The 25,660-nt window shown below is 38.5% G+C and overlaps 1 protein-coding gene across 3 annotated transcripts in view; it reads left to right on the forward strand.

The window, feature by feature from the left end:
- The window catches only part of TEX10 (testis expressed 10), an 87,163-nt gene that overhangs the window by 17,304 nt on the left and 44,199 nt on the right, over nt 1-25,660 (forward strand). Inside the window, exons 1-5 of one of the 3 annotated variants that reach the window (XM_063082263.1) lie at nt 6,216-6,296; nt 10,034-10,222; nt 11,731-12,443; nt 12,840-13,080; nt 18,123-18,235. In XM_063082263.1, the coding sequence (XP_062938333.1) occupies nt 10,043-10,222; nt 11,731-12,443; nt 12,840-13,080; nt 18,123-18,235 (1,247 nt within the window). In that variant the 5' untranslated portion in view covers nt 6,216-6,296; nt 10,034-10,042. Of the gene's footprint in view, nt 1-6,215; nt 6,419-10,033; nt 10,223-11,730; nt 12,444-12,839; nt 13,081-18,122; nt 18,236-25,660 lie in introns of those variants that run through there. The other 2 variants (XM_063082265.1, XM_063082264.1) reach the window with 2 other exon arrangements.

Genomic DNA, 25,660 nt, shown 5'->3' on the forward strand with positions numbered 1-25,660 from the left:
AATAGTGCTGGTCCTCACTCATTGCTTTTCTTTTTTTCTTTTTTAAAGTTTTCTTGGCTATTCTTTTCTTTTCTTTCTTTCTTTTGTTTTTTTTTTTTTTGGTGGCTGGCCAGTACAGGGATTGATCCCCGGACCTCGCTGTTACCAGCACCATTCTCTAACCAACCGATTCTTGGCTATTCTTGTTTGTTTAATTTTTTATGCACAATTTGACCCCATGTCTAGAAAAAAGCCCTGTTGATATATTTATTGGGATCCCAATCAATTTACCAATTAATTTAGAGAGAATTGACAGCTTTAGGAAGTTGAATATTCTAATCCAGTCATAGGAATCTTATCTGTTTTGATTGCTACTGTAAATGGGACCTTCTTTTCCATCCTATCTTCCAAATGGTTATTGTTTGCATAAAATGAAGACTATTGATTTCTCAGTGTTAATTTTATACCTCCTTGCCCTTTCTGAATTCTACTATTGTTTGTAATAACTTCTTAGTTGATTTTTTTGAGATATACAATCACATCTACAAATAAAGATAATTTTACTTCCTCATTTCCAATTCTTATTTCTTAAACTGATATTGTGACATAACGGTGGTGGTACTCCTGCCTGGCTGGTGTCCCTTCTTCCTGTCTTTTTTCCAAGCCTGAACTGGCAGCCTTCCTGGCCATTCTGAGTGTTACCCAATACCCTTTCAATAAATTCCTTTTCACTTAAAGTCAGAACTGGTTTATTGTTACTTTGAGAAGCCTGAGAAAAAGTTCATTTTGCACAAACAAGGCCCACTACATTCTCAGTACTGATAACTGTTGCCATTTATTGAAGGTCTACTGTGTACCAGGCAGTGTGCCAAGTAATTTGCATATGTCATGTCAATTCTCAGGGAATGTACTCTCAGTTTTCGTCCTGGTTATAGTACCAAACTTGAACTCATCCTTTTCACCTTTCTTTAAGGACACTTTTTGCTTTTTGTGTTAGCAGTAGCTTTACAATGTAAGGTAAGAGCCAATTTAATATGCTTATCTTTTTCTTGTTTGCCTTGACATTATAAAATCAATTTTATTTGGTTAACAGAGTTTCAGGTTTTTTAGCAGTGGTACCTTATTCCCAAAGCAAATGTTAAGTGGAAGCCCATATAAAAAACATTTTAAAGAGCAGCTGCAAAGGTTAGTTGTATTGTGTAGGAGTAAGTTACTTAATCTAGAGTCTTGTGATGCTTCTGAGCATAGACAAAAAGAAGTTGTTCAGATGAAATATAGACATTTCTGGACACAGATCTTGGTGGCTATTATGCATTGAATTGTGTCCCCGCAAAAGAAATGTTGAATTTTTAACCCCTAGTACCTCAGAAGGTGACCTTATTTGGATATAAGGTCTTTACAGAGGTAGTCAAGTTAAAATGAGTTCATTAAGGCAGCCTTAATCCAGTATGACTGGTGTCCATATAAAAAGAGGAAATTTAAGGCTGGCCAATTAGCTCAGTTGGTTAGAATGTGGTACTGACAACACCAAGGTCCAGGGTTCGATCTGTGTAGCAGCCAGCAAACACAACAAACAAAATTAAGAAGTGGAAATTTGGACACAGATATAGACACACACAGAGGGAAAACAAGGTGAAGACACAGAGAGAACACCATCTAGAAGCCAAGGAATGTCAAAGGCCACTAGAAGCTAGAAGAGAGGCATGGAACAGATTCTCCCTCAGAGCCCTTAGAAGAAACCAATTTCTATATTTCCAAAACTGGGAGCCAATACATTTTTGTTATTGAGGCCACTCAGTTTGTGATACTTTGTTATGGTAAACCCAGGAAACTAATACAGTGGATTATGTGGCCAATTGACAGAGTTTTGGAAGTGGAATGTCCTACACATTCCACAATGTATTTTCACTGTAAATAATGTTTTTCCGGCATGGGTCAGGACCCTGGTTAGTTACATGCTTGCTATTTATCAAAAGTCTCTTCTGGCTCAGCTAAGCAGACAATCCTCGTAATTGCTAAGTTCATCACATAGAGTTGGAAAAAGCCTGTCTTTTTAAAAAAATTTTTTATCAGGGCCGAGCCCGTGGCACACTTGGTAGAGTGCTGCGCTGGCAGCACGGCGACGCTCCTGCCGCGGGTTCGGATCCTATATAGGACTGACCAGTGCACTCACTGGCTGAGTGCCGGTCACAAAAAAAAAAAAAAAAAAATTTTATCAAATCATAATTGAGTATACATATTTTGGGGGTTCAACATGGACATATGCTGATCAAATCAATATTACTAGCATATACATTGTTACAAATCGTACTTACTCTTTATGCCCCTTGTCCAATCTCTCTCCATCCCCTTCTCTCTCCCCCCTCCCCCCTCTAATTACCCTAGATTTCTTCTCTCCTTCTGAAAGTGTAATGGTTACTCTGTTGATTTGTTGTCTAGATGATCTGTCCAATGCTGAGAGGTGTGTTCAGGTCCCCCAATATTACTCTAGAGCAGATGCTTCTTCTGTCATTCTGGAATGAGCTTTGTGGAGAGAGACATCCTCTCCTTTCCTTTATCTGTGCTGGTGAGTCTCCTTGTGTCAATGCACTCCAGTGGCTGGCAGACCATCTACATGGTGGTTGTGGTGTCTAGCCACTTTTATGGTAGCTGTGGTTATTGTGGTGGCTGTGGTAGGCATGCTCCTTACCTAGTTGTTGGTGGTGATCGTGGTGTGCATGGTTGTGGGAGAGGGGTCCAGTCCCTGGATCCCAACCTCAGGACCCTGGGTGAGCCCCATGGTGTTGTGGTGTGCCTGGTTGTCCCCCTTTCTGGATTGGTAGACCAGGGGACCTCTGGTCCTTCTAAATGTTATAGGTGTTCTTTGGTGAGATGAGACCTTTACTAGTTAATATCAAACTTTGTCTCTGATTGTGGGTACTCTGTTTTTTCTTTCAGTTCTCTGTTGGATTATTTGCTGTTCCCAACACTTAAACTCTGAACTGGAACTAATCTGTTGTCCTTTGCTTACTTCAAAAGTGGGGGAGCTTCCTGTGCAGACCTGTACTTGAGCTCTGTGGATGAGCTAAATTGCTGCTTTGCTGTTTATTCCCTGGGGAAGGCTTTTTGTGCAGGTCAGGTTTTAATGGTTGACTTCGTAAGACTTCTGGGTTTAGTGAAATCCAATGCACCTTGGTTGTGTAGACACACTGGTCTGGGCCTGAGTCTTTTCATCAAACTGCACCCCATGCAATTCTATATTCCCAACCAGTCTCCTCTGAGTGGTCCTATACTGACTGGGGTTCAGATCAGCTGTCCTTGCTGTGCCCCAGTGTTCTCCCAGTGGTCCCCTCTCCCCCACCGCCTGTGCTGCAAACACTGTCCATGGGACGGGCTGTACACCGGTCCCTTGAGATGACTCACGGGCCTCTGAATGGCTCTTTTTTTTCAGTTGTTGTGGTACCTCGCTTCTGTGTGTGTCCACTGGAACCCTATTCCTGGTCTTGCTGGCCAGAGGGCCATCAGCGCCCTCTTCTCCCTTGCTGCCTCCAAGCAACTTCATCTGAAGGGCACAGCTGCAGCTTTTGCCAGCTCCTGCTCTGTGTATTTAGCAGCTCCAGCCTGGAAGTGGCCAGGATTCGAAATGGTCCAAGAGGTATTTCCTTTCTCTCACCGTGGCTTCTCTGGCCTTCATGCACTCTATAGGTCTCTCCTCCTGTTCCCCAGGTCAGCTTGGCTGTCATTGCTTTTTAATAGTCATAAATTAGTTGATTTGTGGGAGAGGGTGACTCTGAGGGCCGTGTATTCCGCCATCTTGACCAGAAGTCAGTAAAAGCCTATCTTTATGTACACACTTTTCATGTCTTAAACCAGAGGTTGTAAACTGGCAACCTGTTCATAAGAGTTTTTTGTGGCTGCAGTTTTAAAAAAGAGGGAAAAATGTACATGCTCATTTGTTAAATGTACTTGCTGTATTTATTTATTTATTTTATTTTGGCGGCTGGCCAGTATGGGATCTGAACCCTTGACCTTGGTATTATAACACTGCTGTAACCAACTGAGCTAACTGGCCAACCCCAAATGTACTTGCTGTATTTCAAGATCAGATTTCTTATAAACATTTCTGGATTTCTGGATTTGCTTGCAAACGAGAAGATGTGCATTCCCTCGTGGCAACAGTTGGCCATTGCTGAGACCTGCCAGCCACAAGTACATCCCTCAGCTCCATAGCCACCAGACCACTTTCTCGGCTGAGTCTGTAACCCATGTCCAACAGCAAAGAAGGGCATAATAAGAGCTGCTGTTTGCAAGCACCACTATGTGGCAGGTGCTTCCTTGACATCCATTCAACAAATATTTATTGAGGACCTACTGTATGACAGGCACTGCTCTAGGTACTTGAAATATACCAGGAAACAAAACAGACAAAGATCTCATGTGGAGCTTACATGTTAGTGGTGGGTAGAGGACAGAATCAAATAATGAATATGATACATAAGGAAACCATGTAGTATACAAGAAGGTTATAAGTTCTAAAAATAATATAAATGTAGAGCAATGAAGGGGAATTACAAGTTCTGGGAGAAGGTAGGTTGTGATTTTAAATGAAGTGGTCAGGGAAGGCCTCCTCGAAATGTATTTGAGCACTCTCAAGGGAGGGGAGGTAGTTAGCTGCGTGAATTTATTTGGGAAGAGTGTTTGAGGCAGACAGAAAAGCTAAAGCAAAGGTCCAAAGGCAAGAGCATGTCATGTGTGTTTGAGAAAGGCAAAGAAGCAAGGGCAGCTGCAACAGTGAAAATGGGAAGAGTGCAAGGAGGAGTGCTCAGAGGTCAAGGGGAGCCATGGAAGGGTTTTGAAAAGAGTGACCTGATCTGACGTAGATTTTAAAATAATCACAATGCTGCTCTGCTGATACTAGATTCTAGGAGGAAAAAGAGATGGCAAAAAGCAGGGAGACCTGTTCAGAGTGATCGGAAAGTGGCTTAGACCAGGATGGCAGCACAGGAGGTGATGTTAAGAGGTGGAAGTCAGGATGTGTTTGAAGGTAGACTCAACAGAATCTCCTCATGGGTTAGATGTGAGATGCGAAAGAAAGAAGCAAGGCCAAAACCCAAAAATTCTGCCTCGAGTAACTGGAAGGATGGAGTTGCTATTTGAAGGAGCTGTAGGAAGAATAAATCTCAGAGGGTAAATTGGGATTTTGGCTTTGAGTATGTTGACCTTAACTTGTGTACCTGATATCAAAAGGAAAAATTGAATGACCTGTTAGATATAAATCAGGAGTTCAGAGGACAAATCTGGCTGCCAATAACCTTTCTTCTTCTGATTCAATCTCATAGCTTTATATGTAATGCCATAAAATGCCAATGACTCCTAAATGTTTATGGTTATGGGGGATTCAAGGCAAATTGTGGCGGTGTGGCTGTGTTGACGGTGAAGAGCGGGGCTTCTGGTGCTGCCTCATTAATCTCTGATTATGGAGTAGGCATGTTTTTAGTTCCAGAGTTTGGGTCTCCCGGATTCAGACATCATTGCTTTGAACCCCTACCCTGTATATTGAGGCTCAATGTCTTTGCCAGCTTTATTAAGTCTCATATCTGGTAAGCTGTAGAGACAAATTTGAATCAAGATCTAAACTCCATACTTGGGGCTCTTTATTCCATGTCACCATGCCAGTCTGTGCCAAGACTATCTCCCAAAGGCTCATTGTCCTTGCTTTTTTACCTTCTTTCTGGGCATTTTAATTTCTTTCTTAATTTCAGAAATTAATTTAAATTAATTTAATTTTCCACTTGATTTAAGTAGCAGGAATATTAGTCCTGAGAAACTGAAATATTAGGGAAAATCCTAGATTGAGACTTCCAGGCAACAGCTACGAGGTGTATTTTGCTTTTAAATAATTCTTATCTGCTCCATTGTAGCCCAGGTTAATGTCCCCAGGAATTCCATCCTCCTTGCATTCTCTAACTTTTCCCTTTCTAAGTTCAGTTCAATTTAAGCTATTCAATGAATGCAGCTCCGTGTCTGAAGAAAGGTGGTCTACAAGAAGGAGAAAGAGCTAGTTGTGACCAGGGAGACACCCCGAGAGGCAGGCCTGGGATGTTGTGGGCTGGACCTAAGGGCCACGCTTTGTCCTCCAATCAGTCGCTCTCCTCCCCGCGCGCGGGAAGCTTCCGGCGCGACCCCTCCTCCCGGGGGTGGGGCGGGGTAGGCCGCTCCGGCTCCCGCCTCCCCGGGTGCGCGCGGCGGCGGGTCGTGGTCACGTGAGCGCGGCGCGGCGGAGGAGGGGCCCTGATTTCCGGGCCGCGGAAGGAGACGCGGTGGCGTGAGAGGACCAGGTGATTTGAAAACACGCTCCGGGAGCGACGGGTGCGGCCGGTGGCGCACGCTGTCGCTCCTTGGGCTTCTGCTCGCACGCTCTTCCCCTCGCCTTCACGCCCGGCCCCGGCAGGGCCTTCAGGTCAGAGGCCGCTTCCCGTCGGCCAGGGCCCTCCCAGGGTTAGGGACGGCGCGCGGGGGCGCGGGGCGGTCGCTGTCTTGTCCGCGGCCCAGGCGGACAGGGCCGATTGTGGCCGCTGTGCGCCCCTCCCGACCCCCGGCCGTGGCGCGCCTTCGGAGCTGGGCCTGGGTGCGAGCGGGGCCGTGCGGGGGCGGGGCGCCCCGCGGGCGTTTGCACCGCCTCTAGTGACTGGGCGGGTTCGCCGGGTTCCGAGTCTGAGAGTTTTAGGTCTGTGTGTGGGGATCGGCCGCCCTTACTCGACTGCGGTCCTGACCGGTGTTCACAGGAGCAGAAGGAGGGATAGTTCCCTAAAACCCACGGGGTCTTCACTTCTGGCACTCAAGACCGAGAACGTGGGGTGGAGCTGAAGGGTCGCCTCCTTATTCTCCCTCCCGCCGCCCGGGTGTGCAGTTAAGCGACCTGTACGGAGCAGAACAGCAGCACCAGTTGTGTGGAGTCCCCTCTGCCTGAGCACCAGTTGTGTGGAGTCCCCTCTGCCTGGGGCATTTGCTTCGGGGAAGTCGGGTGCCTCCCACTGGCCTCTCGGTGGAGTTTGGGTCGGGGTTGGAGAGGAGATTGTCAAAGGCCTAGTGCAGTGTGCTTGCTCTCTCCTTGACTTTTTTGGGAAAAGAAGTTAGAAATGAGGAAGGGTAATGAGGTGTCAGGCAAACTAGGTGGAATTCGGTGCCGTTGAATTTTATACGCTATGATCTGCCTTTAGTTGAAATTAACAGAAAAAGCCTGCAGTAGGAATATATGGAATTAAAGCCCAATAGTTTAAAAACTATCGGGGCTCACATCTCTAAGAGACCCAATGATATGAGTTCAGTCCTTGAGGTCAGAGTTCCTACTGTATACTCAAAACCAGCTACTCTGAAAGCGGCTTAGTAGAACTGTTTGACTTCTGTGCTATGAAATTCTTTATTTTAGGTGAAAATAACAGAAACTTACAGTAGAACTTTCAAAGTTCCTAATGTAAAAATGTGATCTACATAGAAAGAATCTTGCCAGTTTTAAAAGTCAAGGAAGGGCGATGAGCCCTCATAATTTTCCTATCGAAGGCAGAACATGAGTGTGACTAATACGAAATGATGGATAACATGGCATAAACTTGACAGTAATCTGTGTGTTAGAGATCAGTCAGGTAGTTAATGGCTAAAGAGAGCCAAGAGGATTGGGGTGGGTGGGGTTAAGAGGGTTAATTTTTCAGAATGTCCTGTACCATTTATTTTCATCCCTGGTCCCAGCTAGTAATTGTAGGAAAAGCTCACAGATTGTGCTTGCTTAATAAGTGAAAACCGTTTTTGTATTAAAAGAGGCCAGGTGAGTATCCGGGCCATCTTTTTAGTCTTCCTTTCCTTACCCTTTGTTTTTTTCAGACTGAGGTAACTAGAGATGTGGGTGGGATGAAAACTTGGGATTGGGATAAATGAAATAAGGCAAACCACTTTGATTCCAGTGCGTATAATATAAAGTTGGCTTTGCAGAGCTCAGTCCTGTGAGTGAATTCCTCTTCAACTCTTTATTTTTTTTAATTTTTAAGGGGATCTTAACCCTTGACTTCGTGTTGTCAGCACCATACTCGCCCAAGTGAGCCACGGGCCCGGCCCCTCTTCAACTCTTTAGTGAAGGATTGACTTAAAAACCTTTCTGAGCCACATCTTTCAAATGGGCTTAGTACCAGTTTCTTCACATGGTATTGTGGGATTGAGTGGTAATGTACATAATGCATCTGATATTGTGCTTGGTATGTACTGGTCCAGAGACTTCAAGAACACATACATGTTTGTGCTTATTGCATATATAATTAGCAATGTGTCAGGCATAGTTTTGAGTGTTTTACAAGTATGAATTCATTTACTCCTTATTTGACCTACCTCATAACCACTATGTGAGGTAGATGTTGTTGTTGTGCCTATTTTATAGGTAGAAACTAGGATAAGTTCAGCAAGGAAGGGGCAAAGTCTGGATCAGAACCTAATCAGTATGGTTCTAGAATTGGCTCTTGATCTGTGTAGCCACATCCTAGCTCATGGGGATTTTATAATGTAGTAAAACCCTGCAGTCAAGTGAATTTGGATATAATTCAGATTATATCCTTGAACCCGAGGCTGGAACTTGAGCTGCGCAGTCTTGCACCAGACATTTTATTAATCTTGCAGCAGTGCAGGCTTTCATTTTACTCATTTTTTTTTGTACCACCAGGTATAGCATTGTGACTTTTTATAGTTAGGCACAGGATAGTTATGATAGACCAGGAGAAGTTTCATTTGTTCCAAAGGTGGTTTCTTACTCAACTGTAGTGGAAGTCAGAATTCATTATTTTCGTGGCATGTGGAAAGGCTTCAAGAAGAGTTGAACTGGTACCAGGTGGAAGAGCCTATTTTTTAGATAGAGATTAGCTTGTGGGAAGGTAAAGCTGGAGAGGATGAACGGGGCCACATTTGGAAGGACCTAATATATTCTGCTAAGGAGTTTTTACTATGTGAGAGGAGTAAGAACAACTGAAAGCTCCCGAGCCTTGGTTAGGTCTTTGTTTAGAAAGAGCTCTGTGGTGACTGTGGCCAGTAGTCTAGAGAGTAGACACTAGAGACGAGGCAAGAATACCAGTGGGGAAACTATTGAATAGTCTAGGGTAGCTATAAAGGACTTCTTTAAAGTATTGGTCTGGGAATGGACCATCTTTACGAAGATCAAAGATGCCCTGTGTAAGGAAGATTTGGATTTAAGTTGAAGTCATGTGGTGAGAGGGAGGGGTGCAAGGTGACATGGTTGTGCCTGCATTATTTCTTATGGTAGTGGCCTACCTGGTCTTTGTTCCTTATTCCTCTGTTACGTTGTATTTCCTTTCAAGCTGCTTTTTATCCTAGTTTTTTTCTTTTTTCTTTTGGATACTGTTTCCTGTTTATATCTAGTCTAGCTTTTCCTGGTATTCAGAATGCTGGATCTTCACTTTTGCCTATACCAGGCCCATGCCCTACTCTTGACTTTCCTTGCTCATGAAATGCCTGGTACTCTCCTTGCTGCATATTTGAATCTTACTCATTGTTCAGGCATTTACATTCATGAAACTTTTCCTGTTACAGGCTACATTTATTCATAACATTGATTTTCAAACTTTGCTTTCTTTTGCTAGAGGTTCCGCAGGGGACTGTAGGGACTACAAGCTTCCCAGCAGATACAGGGTATATCTGTAGCAAGTGTGCTGCTTTCCTACACACAAGGGAAAAAAAAAAAAGAATCATTTCGGAAGGTCTCCACTTAGCATGTTGCTTGATAGAGGGTTCCATGGCTGAGAAAATCTTGCAAAACCAGTGGCAAGACTGTTGCCTATGGTTAATGACTCCCCTCAGTATTTCTTGAGGACAGTATTTCTTGACTCAGCTTACTTTTTGCATTTCTTAACAGTGTTTTCTATTGAATATTTTGATCCTTTGACATAATCACTGTAGGCCTTGATTCTTGAGTATGTTGAAATAAGTGTTAGAGTAATGTAAGTGTAGGAAAATAGCTTTTTTTATTATCGTTTATTCTTGTCTTTATCCATTGTTTTTAAGTTAATTTTTTTCGTTATAGCATTCAAGAATGACCAAAAAAAGAAAACGCCAAGTTGATTTCCAAAAAGTAAAACTAAAAGTTGGTAAAAAGAAGCCCAAGATAGAAAATGCTACTGCAACAAACTTTAAAACAAAAACGATACATCTGCCTGAGCAACTCAAAGAGGATGGAACACTTCCAACAAACAATAGGAAACTTAACATAAAGGTAAGTCATAAATTGTGTTTTGGTTAAGTGAGATTTTTTTTGAAATCATGTAGAATGATATGTTTTTGTGAAAAGTTGTTTTAACTCTTAGAGCAAATGGCTTGCCTAGAGTTATAGGGTTTATTGATGGATAATGTTTAGAGTTCATCTGTTTCTTATATCTGATCTTATACCTGCATCTTTCCCACCTCCTCCAGAAAGGTTTGCTAAACTAAACCCATAATGATTTTTCCCTAGAATACTTATGTGATGATATGTCATCTGGAAATAATTCTTATGTTTAACTATTTAATGTGTCAAGTTTTTGATAAACATTTTACCAGCTGTTTTTATAGCTGATTAAGATAAGATCCTGTTTTTCTCATTTTTGAACCCATACATAGCACATAGCTTATTATAGGTTCCTGTTGAATGCTTGAAGTCAGTTGAAGTTTGACCAGTAGTTTTGCTTAAAAAATTTTTAACAGCTTTATGGAGATATAATTTACATGTAATAAAATTCACCCTTTTCAAAGACTGTAGTTCAGTGGTTTTTAGTGCATTTACAGAGTTATGTTATTATCACCATAATCTAATTTTAGAACATTTTAATTACTGCAGAAAGAAACGCTGTATCCATTGGAAGTCACTCCATTCCATTCTCCCAGCGTTAGGTGACCCAAATCGACTTTCTATCTCTACAGATTTGCTTATTCTGGACATTGCATGTAAATGCAATCATATACTACATGGTGTTTTGTTACTGATCTTTCACTTAGCATACTGTTTTTGAGGTTCTTCCATGTTGAGGCATGTATCAGAACAGTATTTCATTCCTTTGTATTGTCATACAGTATCCCATTGTGTGGTTATGTCACATTTTGTTGATCACCCATCAGTTGATGGACGTATGGTTTCCACTTTTTGGCTCTTATGAATAATACTTTTATGAACATTTGTGTATAGTACAAGTCTTTGTAAAGATATGCATTTTCTAGTTTTGGTTTTTAAGCTCTGAGGGTTAAATAATACCAGAAAGGTATTTGAAGTTATGTGTTTTTTTGAAGGTTATGTACATTATGCCAGAAATAAAATTAAGTAGTATGCTTTGAATAAAACATACACACACACCTTCTGAAAGACAATTTAAAATAGGCAGAAAGGGGCTGTTAAATTAAAAGTATGTAAGTGAACATACTGTAATGTTTAATGTTTGGTTTATAGTTGGTCTTCAGTAAATGGTGCTGATTGCTGTCACTTTAAATCATAGAGTGCCTAAGTCTGCATTCAGGTTAATGTAGAAATGAGAAAATTCTAACTGAAAATTATGTAACATTATTAAGATAAAAATATTTTAAAGATAAAACTGTGATCTGATCTTAAGAAAAGCTAAATAATGTTTAAAATACTTATTGAGGTAGTTTTTCCAAGGAGTGTTAGTGTATTATCATAATTTTAGTTAGCATGTTTCTTTGAAAATAATAGAATGTGTATGTGTATGTACCTAAAATGTGTATTTTTATTTATAGGATTTGCTGTCACAGATGCATCACTACAATGCTGGGGTTAAACAAAGTGCTCTTCTTGGACTTAAAGACCTTTTGTCTCAGTACCCATTTATAATTGATGCACACCTTTCAAACATATTAAGTGAAGTGACTGCTGTGTTTACAGATAAAGATGCTAATGTACGATTAGCAGCAGTTCAGCTTCTTCAATTCCTGGCCCCCAAAATACGAGCTGAACAAATTTCTCCATTTTTTCCTTTGGTAAGTGCCCATCTCTCTAGTGCCATGACTCACATTACTGAAGGCATTCAGGAGGACTCTTTAAAACTTTTGGACATTCTGCTGGACCAGTACCCTACTCTAATTACTGGCCGTAGCAGCATATTGCTTAAGAATTTTGTAGAACTTATTTCTCATCAGCAGCTGTCCAAAGGACTGGTAAGTAGAGACAGATTCCAGTCCTGGATACTTTCTGTAAATCCTAATCGGAGACTCACTTCTCAGCAATGGAGGCTGAAAGTCTTAGTGAGACTCAGTAAATTCCTTCAGGCCTTGGCAGATGGATCCAGTAGGTTGAGAGAAAGTGAAGGACTTCAGGAACAAAAAGAAAATCCCCATGCCACTAGCAACTCCATTTTTATCAACTGGAAGGAACATGCCAACGACCAGCAACACATCCAGGTTTATGAAAATGGGGGTTCACAGCCAAATGTCAGTTCACAGTTCAGGCTACGGTAAGAAGGATTTCAGTTATGTCCACACTCAGTTTTCCTATTTTGAATTATAACTGCTGACCATTGATGGGTAATGATGGGAAGATATGCAGTTGTATTTCAGAGTTTTCATATAGTTACTCATGATTTGATTTGGTTTACTGATGGGAGGAGTCATTTGAAAGCATATTAATTTATTCATGTCTAGCAAAGCCTAATGAGAAATAAAACTTGATGATCTCTGTTGGCTCTGTCATCTTAGAATTTCATTTTTCTTTCTAGTCTTGATTAATGTAATTATTAGTTTATGGAGCTTCATTTTAGTGGTATTTTGTATTTAAGATTTAAATTAAGCAAGGGATAATAAATATTTTTTAATCATTAATCTTTTTCTTCATTCTTTCCCTTCCTTATTAGGTACCTGGTTGGAGGAGGCAGTGTGGATGAAGGCCTGTCATCTACAGAAAACCTGAAAGGATTTATTGAGATAATAATTCCATTGTTAATTGAGTGCTGGATTGAAGCTGTGCCTCCACAGCTATCTGCTTCTGTTGGAAATGGTGTAGAACGAGAACCTCTACAGGTTATGCAGCAAGTTCTTAACATTATTTCCCTTCTGTGGAAACTCTCTAAACAACATGATGAAACCCATAAATTGGTGAGAACTAATGGGTTCTTTATTTTCTTAGTAATGCCTTTTATCATAAATGGGAAGATTAGAAATCAGCTTATTACTACTAATTGGTTATGCATTTTCCAAAAAATACCCAGAGTTGAACTATAAACTTGTTTCTTTTGCACAAAACTACAAGTTAGTTTTTAGAGACAAATTAGTTAGAGATTATTACCTGAATATATTTAATGCCTTTTTTTTTTTTTTAAGTGAAATGGATAACTGAATATACCTGATTTCATTTGTTTTTATTAGGTGTAATTCACAGTCGAGTTGCAGTGTATTGCTTATGGCAGGTTGATTATGTCAGGGTATTCTAGTTTCTGAAAGTCTGTTGTATTATTAAAAAAGTTGTTTATTAGGTAGTCTCTTCCACTTTGTACTCCATTGTCATATTTAGCAGAAATGGAGCAGACTGAATGGGTGGTTAGCCCTGAATTGTTTTAAGTGTGCTGTAGTGAATGTAGTACTTGCCATGCTTTTGCTGTGCAACTAAGGAAGAACAAACTGTAAGATTGAAGTGTTGCTAAATTAATATGGTAGCACATTTTAGAAGATCAGCTGCCGGAGCAAGACTTCAAAGATTGAAGCATCTGGTTTATAGAAGAATTCTGCAAGGACTTTTGACTAGGCAAGTGTGAATTCTCGAGGTGGCCTTTGTACAGATAAAACTGAGAATGCAGTGTTTTCTTTTTTTTTTTTAATTCTTTTTATTTCATGCTGAAGTTAAGAATGAGTCAGAAGGCTGCATAAAATGACTAGGGATAAATTAAATAGTATTTGATAATCTCGAATAGCTTTATGGAATTGTATTAAGGTGTGTGTTTCTTTTAAGAGCTTGCACTGTTGCTAATAATCCATGACCCGTCATGTGTAAGGACGTTTTTTGAGTTGTTTTTCCAAACAGGGTAGCATTTTGTTTAATAGTTTTGAGCCTTTCTGTCTTTTGATTCATTGCACAAACTGGCAAAAAAAAATTAGTCATGATTAGGGGTATAGTGTGTGATTTGGAGAAAGTAAAGCTTGATTTTCATATGGCAGTTGGTTTGTGATTAGGCTAGTAATAATCTGTACAGCTTCTTAGAAAAGTATATGTTAATCTGCAATCTTGAATTGATCTATTTTCATCTGAAAGACTAAGATAGAAAAGAAAAGTAATGATATTGAACATGGACTTTGAGTACCAGCCTTTTCTTTGTTTTTAGAGAGCCGAGAAATAAAAATTCCAAGCCTCTTTGGTGTTTGGTGACATATGAGCACCAGTAAACTTTTGGTACTGCTTTGGTAGTTGTATTTGTATGTAGATGGGATAGTAGGGCCAAAATAACAAATCTGCAAATTTATTAATTGTGCTAGTTTTGGATTATCTATTACTATTTTGATAACACTGACAAAGGATCTGCTTTAATTTTACGGATATTTAAAATAGTATGCTTTAGATCTATTTTGTGTTCTTATAACATGGCTACATTTTTTTTTAGCAGTTCCTTAACATAGGCTACTAAGCTTAAAGACTGTATAAACTGTTGAAGACCAGAATACTGCATTGAGATACTGTTTAAAACTGAAATGACTGGAGTGGGAGGGTGGTTAATTCAGACAGCAGTAATATTTGAAAGCATCTGCTGGTAGAATTCTCTAGTTTACCTTAGCAGATTTGTTATGCTGAACTGTAATAACTTGATAAAATAAGAACCAATATCTTAGAGACAAAGTATAAAAATGTATGTTAGCCATACATAATGCCGTGAAAGTGCATGTTAATTTATTTTTTTTTACCACTTGCACTGTTAGTTTCTCTCTCATTCACCTTTATTTGTAGATTGTTAGTTAAGATATTGGGTGACCCATAACAGCTTAATCTTTTTAAAATTTCCATTATTGTTTCCTTCCTTCCCTCCTTCTTTCCTCTGTCCCTCCCTCCCTTCCTTCCTTCCTTCCTAAGTTTTCGATATTTATTAGAAAGCATTTTTTTTTTAATGACACAATAATTGTACATGTGTATGGGGTACTGTGTGATATTTCAATACATGTGTGCAATATGTAAAGATCTTAATTCAGTCAGTCAGCATATCCATTACCTCAAACATTTATCATTTCTTTGTATTGGGAACATTCAAAATCTTCTTTTGTAGCTCATTGAAAGTATATACAATAAATTGTTACTTACAGTCACCCTACAGTGCTAGATAGAGCACTAGATCTTATCCATCCTTTCTAGCTATCATTTTGCATGTGTTAGTCACCCTCTTCCTACTCCCCTTTCCTGTGTCTGGTAATCACTATCCTACTTTCTGTGTATAAGCAGTCAACTTTCTTATCTTCCACATAGAGCAAGAACATGCTGTATTTCTCTTTCTGTTCCTGGCTTATTTCACTTAAAATAATGTTCTCCAAGCTCATCTGTGTTTCAACGGTTTAATCTTTAGGAGGAACAGAATGGCATTTCTTGGCCTTAAAAGTGAATCACACACCACAGGCTGAATTGTAACTTTTTCCTCAGAAAATCTATAGGTTTTTCTGTTGATAGGTTGACATCCGGGTTAGGTACACAGTTCCAAGACTACTGATTACGTACTTTTAAGTGTTGGTGCTGTTTAATGCATTTAGTTTACTAGTATTTGCAGCATAATTGAGAAATTTCATTTGTATTCAATTAGTTAAAAAATAAAAAAACCTTTGTAGTAATTTGAAACTTTGATCCTTGGTTTGAAAAAAAATCTCAAGGTACATTGAATCTTATTTGCAGTGGTTGAATACCCAGATCCTTACTGAGATTGCTTATTTCTGATATACTGTGTGTATACTTAATATGTAGCTAGTTTCTAAAATGAAAATACAATTTAACATTAACTTTTTAATTCGCTTTGGCTTTCAGGGTCCTGGGTGTCAGGGTCACAATTGTAATTATGCACTCTGAAAATTTTGTTTTGCCTTAACTTTGTATTTTAATGCTGGGCTTACTTGCTACTTTTTTGCTGTGTGTCTCATTGCTGTTATCTTTTCCCATGAGGATTAGAATTTGCAACTAAACACAGACAGATGCAGTCATGCTTCTTGAGGCATTTATTCTAAGATTTGTTGGGCATCTATAAATGTGGCTACTTAAGTACAATTTAAAATCCAATTCCTCAGTCACAAGTGCTCGATAGCTACATGTGGGCAGAGGCTACTGTATTGGGCAGCAGAGATAGAAAACAGTTTCATCATTTCAAAAAGGCCTTTTGAATAGTGTTGTTCTAGGCTCTGGACGTAGAGATAAACAGATTGATAGATGCTTGCTCTCATGTTTACCTTCTAGTGGGACTGATAGACAGTAAGCAAATGTATAATGTTGGTACTAGGAAGAAAGATGAAAGTAAAGCAGGGTGTAAAGACAGCGTGTGTCGGAACAGAGTGAGGGGGAGTTTAGATAGTTTGTTATGAAACGCACTCTGAGGGTAAGACATTTGAATGTCACCGAATGAAGTGAAAGAGCGAGTCTTGCGAAAGTTTGTGGGAAGAACATCCTAGGCATAGGGAACAGCAAGTATAAAGGCCCTGAGGTGGGAACAAAACAAGTTTGGCATATTTGAGGAAAGGCAGGAAAGCCTGTGCAAATGAGGTGCTAGGAGAATGGTAGAAAGTGAAGGAGAAAAAGAGTAGTGACAGTGTGGCCAGATCATGTGGTTCTCTGTGGTCTCTGGTAAGGAGGTTGGATTTTAACTTGAGTGTGGTGGACATTGGAGGGTTTTGAGCAGAAGAGTGGCATGATCTGCACTGTGTTTATTGAACTGTTTAATATGTTGAATTTACAAAAGTAGAACACTCATTGACTCCCTTGTGCTTACTGTCCAGCTCGAGTAACCATCATTTCATGGATGACCAGTTTGCCGTACATATATGTACAGCCATTCTCTTTTCCTCTTTCTGTATCATTTTGAAGCATGATTTATGTTTTAAAATATCACTGTGGCTGCTGTGTGGAGAACTGACTTTTGGGGGATAAGAAGAGAAGCAGGGAGATAAGTTAGGAGGCTATTGCAGTAATCCTGGTAAGAGATGGTAGCTTGGAGTAGAATGGTAGCTAGTGGTTGAAGTGATGAGAAGTAACTGGATCCAGGTAAAGCCAACAGCACTGCTGGTGCGCATAGTGAAGGAAAAAGGAGTTAAGGACAATGCATGTGTTAAGGTCCAGATGGCAAGGTGACTGTTGATAGGGAGAGTTTGGTTTTATTCATGTTGAGTTTTAAAATGCCTGTTAGAAGTTCAAGAGGAGATATCAGGGTACAAGATACAAATGTACATAGAATCTGGAGCTCAGGCAGAAATGGTACAAGGATTGATATCTGGGTAAATCCAGACATTTAGAAGTCAGGAAGAATAGAAGAATCTTGTAAAGGTTACTAAGAAGGAAAAACAATTGAACTTTCGGGTGACCAGCTGTTTTAGCATCTCAAGTTCCACATCCTAAGAAACCACTCAGTCTCTGGCAAAATGGGATAGTTGATTATCCCGGAGAGAAGGAAATAAGAGTGTTATGATCTGGAATTAGAGAGACAGTGTTCAAGTAGGAGGGAATGATAAAATTACTAATATTTCTGAAGCATTTTGGGAAGTGTATTGCTTTGTGAAAGTGTTAAATATCGTTAATGGGAAATAATGGATTTGCTGAGGAATAGAGTTAGGGTATAAATAGACCACCAGGTATAAGACTTTCTTAAGTATTTTATAAACATTGCATCAATGGTCCACATTCAGAATTTTCTTAAATCTCATTTACTCTCCCTTTTTTTCCTCTTAAACAGCAGATAAAATTCAAGTAAAAGTAATTATTAAGCACCAAAAGGATCTGCGGACGAAACTTATGTGCCGTAACAGTTCATTTTAGTTTTAACATGTGTTTACATATCACTGGCAAAAGATGTATTGTAATGAAACCTGTATAGTTGAATAGCAATAAGTTTTCAAATTTCTGCTTAAACTTTTATTGGTTATTTCACATTATTTTTTCTTGTAGATTTTATAATCTTTGCTTATTTTAATAGGAATCATGGCTTCGAAAGAATTACCTCAGTGATTTCGAACACCATTTTATGAGCCATTTTCCATATGCCTTAAAAGAAATAACCGAGCACAGAAGGAAAGAGACAAATAAAAGGTATTGTGATTCTTTTCCACTGTATAGGTTTGAAAAGCTTTTTAAACAAATTATCAGTAAATAATTAGTCTTAATATGGAACTTTCTAAACTGTGAGGCATGTATATCTAGATTTTGTGAAAATACAAGTAGCAGTAGTATGGCTAATCTTGAACAAGTCACTTTAAGGCTTGGGACTAACAGGTTTTTGATTTAAAAAAAAAATTAAACTGAGTGTTTTGTGCTACGAGAATGTATCAAAGTACATAAATATTAATTTAGTAAACGTTGCCGAGGTGGGGGATTTATTTGGGTGAGACACTATGTAATTATTGAATCTCTAAGTGAGATAGTATTTTGAAGGTCATCTAATTCTGCTCTCATTTATACATGAGGAAATTGGTATGACATTAATATCAGTAACCTGAAAGAACAGGGATAATTGGAGAATAATCAGAAAGGGATGGGTGATAGATTAAAAGATGGAGTTAAAAGGAAAAGTAAGCCTGAAAATTATTTAAAATGTCCACCTCAAGTGAGAGCAGGTAAATGTGAGAACAAATGATGCGATAAAATATGACAAACAGGTACAAGCTAGAACACTTAAAACCGTAGTTCGCGCAAGTGAACAAACACTTGCGAAGGATCTTACAGTCTGTCAAAAGGTTCTTAAATATACCAAAGAATCATTAAGCTCTTTGAGCAGGTTACAAAGGATATGCTTAGAAGTGATAAGGCTTTTATAGGCATATGGTTTTTTCATTCATTCACTAAATATTTATTTTGGTTGCTTTCTGTGAACAAAGTATCGTGGTAGAGGTAATCAGATGTCTCAAGGTATACTCGCTCTCCTAAGCAGTTTCCTTCTGAATTGTAGGAAAGAGTGTCAGGAGGCAGAAAACACACCAGTGATTTTTTTAACAGAGAATTTAATATAAAGGATTTGTTAACTGAAACACCAAAATGACAGAAGGGAACAGTAAGATATTTTGGAGGTAGCAACTGAGGAGGCAGCTACTATCTCTAGAACTGGGGGAACAAAGAGAGGAATGGCAGAAGCTTGGAGAAGGGAGCCAAAACTCTGACCTCTGAGAAGTGGGTGCTGCTCGGTTGGTGCTAGTGTCTTGAGCTCAGAAGTGGGGCCCAATGGGACTGAGGCCCAGAATGCTGCAGAGGGGGCTCTGGCTAGCTGGTGCTGGTGTTTCTTAGGGGGTGATTCTGTTTCTGTGTCAGAAAAACTGCAAATTGGAGTAAACTGTGGCTACTAGAATGTGCTGCTAATGGCCTAAGGAAGATCTGCCGGTCGATACTGGCAGCAATGGGAAGCAAAAAAATAGGATGGGAGAGTGTCTCATCTTCCTACAGCTTTGTAGTCTCTTTTTACCATTATTGGCAGATCCCAATGAGAAGCAGCTGCAGAGGAAAAAAATGTGGCTCACAGATTCGGAGCACCAGGATTACAAAGCAAAGCGTAAAGTGTGGGTTTGAAGCTGAGAAACAATAGCTCAGTAACTGACAAGAGGAGTGAATTTACATATTTGAAACAAGGCAGTATATAAGTATCATTAGAACTGTATAATTAAGTGGTATAGGAATTTGTATGAAGAGACAGATCCCTTGTTAGGATAGACAGACAAAGCTATATTGAAGAGTAGTATTTGACTGGATGTAGTGGATCTGATTTCAGCAGGCAGGAATGCAAGGGATGAGAGACTATACTAACTGGAGAAGACAGCATACAGGAGAGCTGTAGGATTAGGTAAGGAATGGAGAGCATGGACCTGGGTCAAAGCTGGTTTCTGCTTGTCACTGACTTTAATGCTCAAAGTAATTTCTTATTTCTGGAGTTTATTTATCTTTTAGCCTTGATCCTTTTGGCACTGAAGAATTTTGGTTGGGTTAGAACTGTTGCTTTAGGAAGAGTAATTTAGGGAATTTCTAGAGTTGAGGTGACCGAGTCAAACAGAGAGATAAAATCCTGACAACTTGCTCAAGAAAATTTTCCCCCACGTACAATTTTCTTATTAGAGCAAAAGTTTTTATCCATGGGTAAGCTTCAGAAAGTCCTTGAACTCTTGAAATAATGATATAGCATTGTATATTTGTGTATTTTTTTCTGGTAAGGGGTTCTATATATAATTTTTATCAAAATGAGATTAAATAATGGGTAGAATGTTTGGAACTTAGTAGACCATTAAATTATCCAAGAGTATATTGGTGTGCCATTATTTAACACATGTATTGGACATTTAATATGTACAAGGCACTTACTGTACTAGGTAGTGAGCATTTATTCATTTACTTTTACATTTTAAAAATCAACTTTATTGAAGTATAACTTATGTACAATTAAATGTACCCATTGTAAGTGAACAGTTTGGTAAGCATACATACTCCAATTACTATGCCAAGATAATAGAACTTTTCCTTATCCTAAATTACCACATGCTTATTTTTAGTCAATCTTCCACATCTCTTGCTACCCCAGGCATCCGCAGTCTGATTTCTAACACTATAGGTTAGTATTTAGTTTTAGAACTTCATATAATTTTTTTTTTTTTTAAAAGCATACTGTATGTAATATTTTGTCTCTGGCTTCTTTCAGTAGTCTTTTTGAGATTCATTCACATTCTTGCATGTAACAGTAGTTTGTTCTTTTATATTGCTGTATAGGATTCCATTGTATCAATCTACTACAATGGTCTTATCCATTGTCCATCAAATTCATTTTTGTTTTTTCGTAAAGAAAACAAAATTTATCGCTTACAGTTTCAGAAACTAGTAAGTCCAAAGTGCAGGAAACACATCTGGTGAGGGTCTTGTCCTGGTGGTGAGTACAGCACCTCAGGGAATCGCATTTTGAAATGGTGGAGCAGAGAGAGTAACTGCCTTGTGCTGAGCTTTTTGTTTCCCTTTTGACTTAGTTTTTATTTATTTATTTTTTGAATATATGATTTTATTTATTTTTTTATTGGTTATGAATATTCATAGGGTACAAAGCAAATTGTCACCACTCGTGCCTAAGATGTGATGGCCAGATCCATACTGGCAGCTTGCCCATTATGACAGATTGTGATTATACCCTGTGTCCCCCACCCAGTTATCCCCCCAATTATCCCTAACCTCCCTCCCCATCCCCCTTTGTATCCTTAGGTAATGTTCTCTCCCTCTGCAAGTCCAACACACCACTGTGGTCTTTCTTTCCTTCATTCTTTCTCTCTTAGCTCCCACATATGAGTGAGTACATATGGTATTTATCCCTCTGTGCTTTCCTTATTTCACTCAACGTAAGTTTCTCCAAGCTCATCCATGTTGTTGCAAATGGGAGAATTTCATTCTTGTTTTATGGCAGAGTAGTATTCCATGGTGTGTATATAAGGCGGTGAGCCTTTAGTGGTAAAGGAAATAGGCAGGGTTCCAGTTCTCATGGAGTGTAGTTTTATGAGGGAGACATACTTATTTCTCTGATTCTTTAATCAGTGACTGACTGATAAATATAATGAAGGAAGAGTTTACGGTTTATACCTAAGGAGGCGGTCCTGATCTTACAAGGGGGAGGAGGGTCCTAGGGAAGGCAACTGTGATGAAGTGACATTTGTCTCAAGATATAAAAGGTAAAAAAAAGGAGTTAACTTGAGGAGGTTGAGATGGAGAATTGTAGGCTTTTTAGCAAAGATGGATTGCTGGTATAATTAACTTATTCTTCATCAGGTTCCTCCAGTGTTTATTTTTTGGCACTATAGGCTGCTCTTGTTAGTGTATTGAATACTTAGTACATACCAGTACAGGTCATAGTTAGGGAAGCCAACAATAGTCTAGGCCAGTGGCCTTCACACTCATATTCATGTTCCCCCAGTATATTTTTAACATTCATGTCTAAATTTTTTCATCTCAGGTTGAAATAGAGAGTTACCAATGATATAATTTATTTTGTTGTGGTGAAATATACATAACATTAACCATTTTAACTGCTTTTTTCCCCAATATGCAGAAGTATCATTCTTTTATTTATTTATTGAATTTATTGAATTTATTTTTCTAATTTTTACTTCTCAGTGTACATTGATTTTCATGACCCTTTTACCCACTCATCAATTTGCCTATTCTTCATACCTCATGTTAAGTGGAATCTTATAGTATTTATCCTTTTGTGTATGAAATAATGTCTCTACAACAATGTTGTAACATGTATCGGAATTTCATTTTTTTTTTTTTTTTTTCGTGACCGGCGCTCAGCCAGGGAGTTCACCGGTCATTCTTATATAGGATCCGAACCCGCGGGAGCGTCGCCGCGCTGCTAGCGCAGCGCGCTACCGAGTGCACCACGGGCTCAGCCCTCATTTTTTTTAAAACAGACTTTATTCTTTAGAGCAGTTCTAGGTTCACATCAAAACTGAGCAGAAAGTGCAGAGTTCCCATGTACTCTCTGTCCCGATCCATGCATAGCCTTTTTCACTATTAACACTGTGCAGCAGAGTAGTACGTTTGTTCCAGTCTGTGAACCTACACTGATATGTCATTATAACCAAAGTGATAGTTTACATTAGAGTTACTGTTGGTGTTACACATTCTATGAGTTTTGACAAGTGTATCCGTCATGATAGTATCATACAGAATAGTTTCAGTGTTCTAAAAATCCCCTGTGCTATGCCTAGCTTTTTCATCCCTCCATCTCCTAACTCCTGGTAACCACTGATCTTTTTACTATCTGCATAGTTTTGCCTTTAACAGAATGTCATATAGTTGGAATCATACAGTATGTATCCTTTTCAGATTGGTTTCTTTCACTAGTAATATTCATTTAAGGTTCTTCCATGTCACTTGATGGCTTGATTATTTCTTTTTAGCGCTGAATAGTATTCCATTGTATATGTATGTATACCACATTTTGTTTATCCATTTGTCTACCAGTGGACATTTGGGTTGTTTCCACCTATTGACTATTGTGAGTAATGCTGCTGTGAACATTGGTTTCCAAATATGTGTTCAAGTTTTTTGCTCCTAACTTTTTTGTGAATATCAAAGGATGTAGTTTTGGCACTCCTGAAAATACCGACATCTAAAAAATTCAGGGTAGTTGAGTTGTCTTTAAGAACACTGCCTTTCTGGGCTCATAATTTATTGATTTAGATGATTATTCTGAGTTAATGCCGATAAGTACAACTAGCATGAAAAGGTTTGTGAATAGATACAGCTAAATCTTGCCTTTGGCCTACAGATCAGTTTGTGAAAACAGTTAATTCACTGCTGACTGGAGAAGTCCATTAATTGGAAAGATTTTTTTGTATGCTGGAGAAATTTTAGTTTATTTTTTCAGAGGAACAGAGAGATTTGTTTAATTTAGCAAGTTGAGGTTGATTGAGTGGTGGTTGGGTTGTGAATTTATTGCAAAGTATGTTAGAAAGGCCAGATTTCCATTTACGGTAGTGATAGTTTCTTTTAAAAATATTTGTTTTTAAAATGTGAGCTGTATCAAATAATGAGTGAATAGAAGTTCAGACAGTATGCGAATGATTAAGTTTTGGCAAATGTACTAGCAAACATTTCTTTTGGGAGACCAGAGAACAGAATAAGCTGCAGAGAAAGATAGCACAGTAGAGATTGAGTACTTCCGGAAGAAAAAATCAAAAAGGAAATGGATTTGCAGTTTCATCCATAGAAAAAGATCAGGACTTCCTGTCATTAAATTGAAGAGAAATATCTGTAAAGGCTAAAATGAAAGATCATCTAGAATAGCATTAAAAGGTTATGTGGTAAAAAGAGGTTTGTTGGATGTATTGTATACAGAAAGTTTTCATAACTAGTTTAAATAAGGACTCCTTTGAAGATCTAGAATTGTTAAATCCATAAGGATTGTTATTACTTAGGGAGAACCTTATGATAAAAGAACAGAACAAATTAGGCTGGAGGTGGGAGGAAAACTCCCTGAGATTTTGTGTAAGCAGAAGACTTTTTTTTAAAATGTGTATTTTATAAGCATTGTTGGTATTGTGAGATAGTTGATTACATTTAGCTAGCTTACTCTTATGACATTTATCTAAGGCAGTAGTTCTCAAAGTGTGGTCCTTGACCCCTGTGGACCGCAAGGTAAGAACTGCTTTCATAATTATATTAAGACATTATTTGCCTTTTTGTTTTGTTTCGTTTTGACATTTGCACTGACAGTGCAAAAGCAATGGCGGGTAAAACTTGGTATGATAGCATGGATTAAGCAGCAGCACCAAACTGTACTAGTAGACACATTCTTCACTGCCATATACTCACAGTGTAAAAGAACAAGCCAGCTTCACCTAAAAATGTTTTTAATGAAGCAGTGAAAATTCTGATTTTATTAAGTTATGACCCTTGAAAACATGCATTTTTAATATTCTGTTTGATGGATGAATGGGAAGTGTACGTAAAGCATTACTGCTGTATATCAAAGAACTACAGTTATCTCAAGAAAATAGCTTTGTGTGATTGTTCTACTTGTAAGTATTTTTTTGGAATGGACTCAATTTTAACCTAAAAATGACTGAGACAAACTCAGACTTGGGTATTTTGGCAGACATTTTTTCACAAAAATGAACAAAGTGGACCTCTCAAATCCAGGGAAAGAACTGGTATTTGTTGCCAATGATAAAATTTGAGCTTTCAAGCAAAAATTGATATTTTGGAAAACTCTTTACCACTATGAATTGTATCCTTACTTTTTCTCCCTTTCTGCTCTTCTTTTTTTTTCATGTATCTCTGTCCATCTGGGATCATTAAGAATCTTCTGGAGCTTTTTTTTTTTTTGCATAAAAATATTTTTTTCTTTTGTATTTCTAAAGAATGTTTTAGTAGAGTATAATATTCTTGGTTTGGCAGTTACTTTCTTTGAGCACACTTAAAATAACATTTTACTTTCTCCTGCTTTTCATTGCTGTTTAAGAAGTCAGTGACGAGCCTAACTGTTGATGCTTTTAAAAGTGACATGTTAGTTTTTTCCTCCTAAAATTTTTCTCCTTGTCCTTTGTTTTCTGCAGTTTCATAATGATGTATCCTGGTGTGGGTTTCTTTCCTTTTTGTTTATTCTGCTTACAATTCAGTAGACTTACTGAATCTGAGATCTTGAATCTTCAACAACATGTCTTTACTCAGTTCTGAAAAATTCTCATTTTCTTTTAAAAAATTACTGCAGTACCATTTTCACTTTTTTTTTTTTCAGACACAACTGTATTACTTTTATTTTTTATTTTATTTTATTTTATTTTTATTTTTTTATTTTTTTATTTTATTTTTTTTAAGCCATTTTCACTTTTAATGCTAATTTAGTATAGAAGACTTCAAAAAGTTTGTGTACTCTAACTTTAGAGATATTTACTGAATCCTCTCCTATTTTCTTGTCTTTTCTTTATCTCTTATGTTCCAGTTTTTAATTCTTTAGTTGTGTCCAATGGTAGCCAAACATAAATCCATTGAAAT

The sequence above is a fragment of the Cynocephalus volans genome, chromosome 17 (genome assembly GCF_027409185.1).
Source record: "Cynocephalus volans isolate mCynVol1 chromosome 17, mCynVol1.pri, whole genome shotgun sequence".
NCBI lineage: Eukaryota > Metazoa > Chordata > Mammalia > Dermoptera > Cynocephalidae > Cynocephalus > Cynocephalus volans.